This window comes from Microtus ochrogaster, chromosome 18 (genome assembly GCF_000317375.1).
Source record: "Microtus ochrogaster isolate Prairie Vole_2 chromosome 18, MicOch1.0, whole genome shotgun sequence".
NCBI lineage: Eukaryota > Metazoa > Chordata > Mammalia > Rodentia > Cricetidae > Microtus > Microtus ochrogaster.
The window spans coordinates 6,779,920-6,788,439 of record NC_022020.1 but is presented as its reverse complement, the minus strand read 5'-3'; the positions used below and the strand labels follow the sequence as shown (position 1 = coordinate 6,788,439).

At 41.6% G+C, this 8,520-nt stretch overlaps 1 protein-coding gene across 3 annotated transcripts in view; it reads left to right on the top strand.

Moving 5' to 3' along the window:
• Positions 1-8,520, top strand: part of Osbpl1a (oxysterol binding protein like 1A) — a 196,079-nt gene that overhangs the window by 108,499 nt on the left and 79,060 nt on the right. For 2 of the 3 annotated variants that reach the window (XM_005355774.3, XM_005355775.3), the window contains one exon: positions 7,506-7,668. The exons of the other annotated variant lie outside the window; for it this stretch is intronic. In XM_005355774.3, coding sequence (XP_005355831.1) covers positions 7,506-7,668 — 163 coding nt within the window. The remainder of the gene's footprint in view (positions 1-7,505; positions 7,669-8,520) is intronic. 3 annotated transcript variants of the gene reach the window in all.

The window sequence follows — 8,520 nt, the reverse complement described above, 5'->3', positions numbered from 1 at the left end:
CTTATCCAGTGAGCTCCAGAGATCTGACTACCCCCCTCCCCAGCCCTGGGATTACAAGAGTACTACTGTTCCTGACCTTTTAACAGTTGGCTCTGGAGCTCATGTCCTCTTCTTGCCTAGAGGATACTTGATCAACTGAACTACCTGCTTCCCTCACCCCAGGCCATATTTTACCTGCTTTGAAAATAGAAATTTAAAATTTATTCTTTGAGAATTTTATGTATGTATGTAATGTGTTCTGATTATATTCTCCCCCAGTCTCTCCAGATCTGTGTCCTACTCAGTGTTCTCCCAGATTGCATATCTTTTTTTTTTTAATAACCCACTGAGTTCAATTCGTGCCACTTATATTTGCACAGGTGTAGAGCCATACCATCTACTAATCAATGTTGACCAACCTGGGACCATACCCTTAAAGAAAATCGATTCCCTTCCCCAGAAACCACTGGTTATCAATAGCTTCCCAACTCATGAGTTTCTTCCCCTTCCTTGCTAGCATGTTGAGTGGCTTAATCTCATGTAGGCAGCCATAGCTCCTGTGAGTCCTCGTGTGCAGCAAACCTGTCATGCCCAGAAGACACTGTCTACCCAAGTCTTCCCAGACTTCTGCCTCTTGAAATCTGTCTCTTCTTCTTTGATGCTATCTGTGTCTTACAGGGAGGGTGTGACACAGATGTTCCATTAAGACTAAGCACTTTGTGGACACTATCTGTGCTTTGACCAGAGGTGAGTCAGTAGAGCATGAGACTCGTAATCTCAGGGTCATAGGTTCAACCCCACTTTGGGTACTATTATGTAAAGAGAGACTGCTTTTGTTTCATGGTCGCCCGGGCCCGAATAATCACACAGAAACTATATTAATAACAATACTGTTTGGCCAATGGCTCAGGCATATTCTTAACTAGCTCTTACATCTTAAATTAACCTATATGTGTATCACTACAAGACTGTGGCTTACAGGTAATATTCAAGCATATTTCTCTTTAGGTGGCTGCGTGGTGTCTACCTGACTCTGCTTTCTGTCTCTTGGCATTCAGTTTAGTTTTCTCGCCTAGCTATATTCTGCCCTTCCATAGGCCAAAGCTGCTTCTTTATTAAATAGCATACAGAGGGGAATCCTACATCAGTTTTTCAAGATGCTTAGCTCTCTACCAACCCTTCCCTTCCCTCTCCCTCCCCACTTCACTTGTTTTCCTACTAACAGTGACTCCGTATCCTCTATTTCTGTCAGTTGTTATTGGAGTGGATGTTAATTTGCAACATGGAGGACTGGAAATCTTCTTGGATTTGGTTAACTATTGATCATTTAGGGTGATTTTCTCAAATGTTTTTGATTTTTTTTAAACCATTTAGCCATACACTACTCCTACAGTTGTTAGGATATAATGACCTAACACTAACTGCAGCTCCTTCTAACAGGAAAATGCTATGTGTAGAGTTAAGAAGAAGCTATTTTAAAAAATAGATTTTTAGGAAATTCCAAAGCCAGATGTGGTCATGCATGCTGAACACAGTGTGGATTAGAAATTCAAGGTCATTCTCAGCTACTTAGGGAGATCTAGATCAGTTTGACTCAAAGTCAGCAACAACAATAAAAATGTTCTAGGATCTTTATTGAATAGGTAACTTTGGAATTCTGTTTTTATAGGCAGTGTGAATCTGTTGTTAAATTGAGGCATGTTTTACAGTGTTTTAGATATCCATAATCATGTGGTTTAACATTCTGTTGTACAGTTTCCATACTGATCCGTTGGAAGCCTTTTGACATTTTAACCTGTACTATCATCTAGATGATTTGGGCATGATGCACTGAAGTATGTAGTACTTATACGAAGGTAATCCAGAAAGTGCTACTTTTAGTTGTAAAATGTACATGATACTAGGTAACACTTCCAATGTTAGTGAGCCTATGTTTTCATTTAAGCTCAGGGTCTTATGAGCTCATTCTTGTATCAAAGTATGTTATATTCTAGAGAGCCATTAAAGGAACATCCATTGTTGGGGCCATTCTATGGGTACTGATCTGTGAAATCAAGTACCTCTTTACTTCCAAATCTTGATCCTTTCTTCCATATCTAAAAAGGATAGGCAGAAAGCAAACTTCCTTAACACTTGTGTATCAAGCATTTGATTTAATTTTTTTTAAAAATTTATTCGCCTGCGTGTATCCTGTAGGTCAGAAGAAGGCACCAGATCTCCTTACAGATTATTGTGAGCCACCACGTGGTTGCTGGGAATTGAACCCAGGACATTTGGAAGAGCAGGCAGTGGTCTTAACGGCTGAGCCATCTCTCCAGCCCCCTTGATTTGATTTTTAAGGTATAATTTTTCAGTTGTTCCAACAAAACAAGTTTCTGGGTCTACCTAGTGGGGATTTTTTCCCTCCAAATCTAATTATCACCTCACAGCCACACCCACACCCCAGTGTTCTTGCCAGGTGTCTTTTTCTTCAGTGAAAGAAGTAATTTTACTTTTTTATGAAATAATGGCTTTATCCCTACCTTTCAACTGTTTCGCAGCATCTGATTTCCCCGGTAAAAGACTCTCCCCCAGATGTGCCTTGACAGAAATGTTGGAGGTTACCCTCAGCAGTGATTTGCATAGCAGCACCTACAAAGCTCTTTCTTTGAACAGGTCAGTCAGTCAAGTCTTCCTCAGTGCTGGAGCCTGAGGGTAGGAAGACTTATTCTGATGGGATTTCCCTTTCTTTTCTTTTGAACAAAACTGAGGAAGGCGATGGTGGCTGTGAGAAAAGAGCATCTTTAGTGGTGTTGGAAGCCATTGTTGAGTTGACTAACAGCATGTGTGAATGAAGTTCTGGAACCTTCTTCTTTTGAACCTCTAGGCATACTTCCTTCACGGAATCAAGATACTAGTGGCTTCTTTTATGTCATCTGCTGGGGCCAATGTTGGTTGATCTCCACATCTGTTTCCTATTGTTTCTGTTCAAGGGCAAGACAAGAGAAGCAGTTAGAAGAAAATTTGAAGTTAAATGTGCCTAGCTCTCTGAATCTGTGCCTACACATGCCATCTTTTCTCTTGAGGGATCTGCCTAGTCCCTTAGTGAAGAACAGCTACACTTATGGATTAGGTCTCAATAATATCACTCTAGCAATCCTCTGCTCTTTCCCACCTCATTAATGGCTACAAAACACAGCTGGGCTTCCTTTCATTTCTGTCTTTCTCTCTGCCTTAGCGATCTTATCTAATCTTACAACTTAAATTATAACTCGAGAGTCATAACCCCCCTCCTTCTTTAAGCATTTGAGTTCATGTCTGCTGATCCACTCCTATACTTGGCTGTCTCATGGTACACTGCATTTACCACGTGTGAGGCTGAGTTCCAGCTGGCCTATCTTCCCACAGTCTGTCCTGTTTCAGGTACTTGCTAAACTCTAAAGCAGAAGCCATGCTGCTTCCTTCCTTACTCTGACATCACAGTCTGTCAGCAAATTGTTGAGTCCCTCCTTCAGAATCCTTCCAGAATAGGAGCGCCCCTCAGCACTGGCAGTGCAAGTGCCCAGTCGGTTTTTGTTTTCCATCTTACTTGACCTCCCCCAGCCTGTTTTTAAGCAGGATAATACATTCATTTCATTTCAAAAAGTGGTACAAGATAGCAAAGAAGAGCTAGAGCCAGTGACATCTTAGAACTTATTCTATACAAAGATGCTTAATAAGTCACAAATCAGAGCAGCTGTGTGCTGAGTATGGTCATCAGGGCGTATCTCCAAAGTACTCGAGCTCAGAGTGAGAAGTGATAGTGACCAGTTTACACTCATGTGAGCACTTCATCTTTATCTCAGTCTATATTTGAGTTGTGGTAACTAAGTGCCACTCTCCAGGTGATTTATGAAGTCTTTATTTTGCCCACAGTTCTGGAGTTGGAAGTCTTAAGTATATGTCATTTATTAAGAGTCTGGCCAGCACCTTCCTTCTGGTTCATGTACAGTAGTGTCACGTGACCCTTTGCCAGCTACAGTCTCCTTTTATATAGTCACTAATACTGTCGCACCCTGCACCCTGAAAAAGTCTCATCTAGTCCTAATTACAACCTAAAGACTTCCCTTCCCTTCACTGCTAACATTTGGTTTAGGGGTTTGCATTTCTAGTGCAAGCAGTCAGAGGCTGTCAAACCTCAGCAGTCCTGCTTCACCCAAACAGTGTAGTCAGACATAGGTGGGAGAGCTCACATCAGCTGCGAGTGACCAACCTGGCTTCTCATCAGCTACCTCCGTAGAGCAGTAGCGGGGAGTGGCCTGAATCTCATATCCGGAAAAATGTGAGTGTTGTCGGGCCTGTAACCACAGCAGTGTGTCAGAACAGCTGCTTCTTTGAGAGAAAATTAGGTACTATGGAATATTTCCATCTCTAATACATTCTTTCTTTTGTAGGTGTACTTGCAATAACTGAGAAAGAGACCAGAGTGTGGCCAGAATTTCTCAGTCTTACAATCAGGTCATTGTACCTGGTGTTCCATGAATACTAATCAGTAGTCTTCAGTTATTAGATGTCTTTGTCAAATGATTTATTATCTCTGCCCCACCCACCCCATATAAAACATAGGTAAATAGCAGGGTGCTTTCTAGAAGGAAATAGAAGATAAAATGTATGTAGACTGGCTAGCACATGCTTTTTTTAAACCTGGATTGCCTAGATGGCATCTGTTCCTATGGGAAACATTCCCCGAAGAGTTCATCTTCTAGCAGGAAATGGAATAAAATGGAAGTGGTTTGAGGAGATAGACTCTTCAAATTGTGTTAATCTTCAAGGGGCTACAGACAGAGCAGCACACATGCGTCCTGTGAGGTAGATGGTAGGAATGTCCTGCTTTCTAATAGCTCTAAGTATGTTCACTTGATACACATTGGTTTTTGTTTACAGATCATAGTCTAAAGTTTTCTAACATAATTGTAAACACATGGTGGGGTCCACTAATTCTGTGAAGAGAAGTCTGTGTTCCTTTAATAATGATAGGATAGTTACGATAGCTTGAATGTTTGAATGATTTAAAAAAAAAAGTCTTGCAATCATATGCACGTGTTGGTAGGACATATAAACTTGGCAAATCCACACTTGGAATCAGTCATACGGTGGAATTTTATGAAGGCGCTGTTTCTGTTACAGCATGGGGTCTTAGCTAGCCAATAACCCTTCAAGAAGAGCCTTTAGAAGGTGACTGTTTTATAAACCTGCACTCTGCAGTCTTTCCACTGAAGTTCAACACTGACTTTTCAGTGCAGGGTTAATCTGGATAACCTGGAATTGCCAGGACTGTAGAAGGCCTGGACTTCCTCTGCCCACTGGACAGTATCAATCTGGCCATTAAGCATTCTCTCAGGTGCTTTCTTGCAGGGAGAAAGCTTTCCTGCTGCTGAGGTTTCTTTGTCATGCACTTCCCTTACTGTAGGGGAGAGTATGTTTTTGCAGGTAGTTTTGTGGTAAGGCTTCTTCAGTGGCATAAGAGCTTTCTCAGATCAACTGACAGATGAACAAGTTCACAAAGGAGAGTAGTTTTCCCCACCCCCACTCACTGTCTTCACTAACAAGTGAGGACAGATGTAGGTGTGGCAGGAAGGGAGTAAGCTTATTTTCGGTGAATAAAGGCTCACTTGTGGTTTGAATAAGATTTTCTAGAGAGGATTAAATGTTTGAGGGCATTGATCAATTTTGTCATTTGACTAAAATTTATATAAATTTAGCATTCAAATGAAAGCATTTATTAAATGGAAAGAATTATTCTTCTATTATATTTAAAGGTACATTCCAGCCACAGTATAAGCTTTTCAAACTTCTCTGGAGACATTATTTTGATTATGAGATTATTTACAAGTGTTTTTGAGTTTGTTACAAACTACAATTATGTATCTTAAAGTTTTTGTGCTTTTGTGTATTATCTTGTCTCTGTTTAGGATTACATATATATATATATATACATATATTGCTATTTTTATTTCATTATCACAGCTCTAATAATTATAATCTCATTGCTCTAATGATAAACACTGAAGTGCCTGAGGACTGGATCTGTTTCCAAGATGATAAAGGTTTAATTCTGTCCAATGAAGTGAGCCTTGAAGCCAAACTATATTTGAGTTGTTCCCAGAATTATTCTTAGTAGAGCATTAGACCTGATAAGTGCAACCATAAGGACCTCAGGGCCACTCAGGGTCCTGGAGTCAGAACAGAGGGAAATGCTTCATCCTTGGAGGTTAGAGAGGAGCATGGGAGAAATGTCAGGAGGTGAAAGGGCTAGTCAGTAGAGGGAGCGATGCAAGGGGACCTTGTGAAAGCGGTCCCAGCTCTCATATCTAGAGGTCTGACCTGAAAGAGAGCTGGGAGGCAGCTGCCTCATCTGTGCCCTTCAAGCTGCTTGTGTGGCCCTGGGTCTGGGCCTAAGTCTGTGGTCTGCTTGGGAGGGAGGGGAAGTCAGAACAGGCTCCTGTCTCAGCAGCACCAGAAGCACGAGTCTGCACTATAAAACACTGCTTGACAGAGGTGCTGGTTTCTTGTCTCACTCTACCTAGACTGGCTCCAAATTCTCCATTCTCATGCCCGCCCCATCATCCCAAATCCTGGGATTGCAGGCATGTAAACCACAGCTAGCTTTAAAAGGGGCATTTTATGTTTGGGGATTGTATCTGAGAAATAGACTCTGCTGGTAGATTGGAAATACACGTTTAAAGAGCTGAACACTGCTCAGATTATGAGGTAATGGGGGAAACTACAGAAAGCACTCCTGAGGACACATGGTACCCACTGGTGGCAGCCCTGGCTCGAAAATAAGGTGCTAAGCAAGAGAGAGGGTTAGCAGTATTTCTAGAGTTCTTGATGCAAGATTCAATAAAACTCAGGACCAAGCCTTGTGCCTGCTGATTTGTGAGGTTTGGAGGGCCAGGTTGTCTTGAATTGTTAGACAAGGGGCAGTGCTAACATCAGATGCTGACATGCCTGACTAAACTTTACCTTTTCTGTAACTTTTTTTTAGTCTACTAAATTAAAGGCAAAACATAGAATTGAAGTAGAAACAGGGAATTGAAAATAGGTAGTAAAATTTTTGTTTCTCTTTATTTGATATTCCAACTATTTGGAAAATAAACTAGGAGACTCCATCCAGTTTTGTGGACATTTTAGCATTTAAGATGATGTGAAACCAAGCTCTGCTGAAGTGATTGTTTTAATTTTATGATTAGTATTGAGGAAGAAATGCATTATTTTAAAATACAGTTTCCAAGTTGACTAATGCCTTTTCTTTCACTAGCATCTCGGAGTTTGAGCTGAATCTGTTTGGTAGTTCGCAGTCTATTTTCATTAGCTAACTGTTGTGAGAAAAAGCCCCCTGGGAAGAATAAGATCATCTTAGTAATTTTGCTCTTTCATCTGTGCGTGTGTATAGCTCAACTGCTTTCGTTTCTGATATTGCAGTCGAATTAGATCAAAAGCAAGTAATTTTCACATCCTCTGTACTTCCTGTCGCTCTGAACTCTTGTATATCTGTATTCTTCTAGGTAAGGAATTTTAAATTGGAACAGGAACAAGAAAAAAACAAAATTTTGTCAGAAGCACTGGAAACTTTAGCCACCGAGCATCATGAACTAGAGCGATCCCTGGTTGAAGGATCCCCGCCTGTCAGCATCCTTAGTGAGGACGAGTTCTATGATGCGCTGTCAGGTAACTCCTGCCTCATTTCTCCTGTGTTGTTGGAAGTGTGGAGTCCACCACCCAAGAGTCTTTGTAAGAGCAACTGTCATCTGGAATTTCCCAGAATAAACTTAAAGTGGTTTATCAGTGTAGCTCCTTTAGCTACTGTGTAGTACGTATGTGTGTGTGCAGGTGTGCACATGTGCATGCACAGGTGTTCATTTGTGTAGTACATATGTGGGTGTGCACATGTGCATGCACAGGTGTTCATTTGTGTAGTACATATGTGGGTGTGCACATGTGCACGCACAGGTGTTCATTTGTGTAGTACGTGTGTGTGTGTGCAGGTGTGCACATGTGCATGCACAGGTGTTCATTTGAGTGCAGGCATATGTGCACCGCTGTGTGTGTGTTTGTCATCAGAAGACAGCCTTGGGTGTTAGTTCTTGTCTCCCATCTTGTTTAAGACAGGGTTGTTGTTCACCATTACACCTGCCCAGCAGTTCCCAGGGGACACCCCCCCCCAACACACATGCCCTCTTCTGCTCCTGTCTGGCCATAGGAACACTAGGCTTGTATGTTCACCACTGCTTCTGTCTTTACTTGGGTTCTGAGCTTCCAAACTCACATCTTCATGTTTACATGGCACTAAGCCACGTTCCCAGCCCAGCTAGTGTGTGTGTGTGTGTGTGTGTGTGTGTGTGTGTGTGTGTGTTATGACAAGAATTGGAAGATTGGTGACAAAAGTTCAGCACTGAGTGGGTGAGGTAGCTTTCCCTGGTAGAGAGTACTTGCAGCCAAGCAAGAACCAGCTCTCGGAAGTTTTTCACTGACCACACGATATACTATGACATGTATGCCCTTTCAAATAAGTAATTTTTT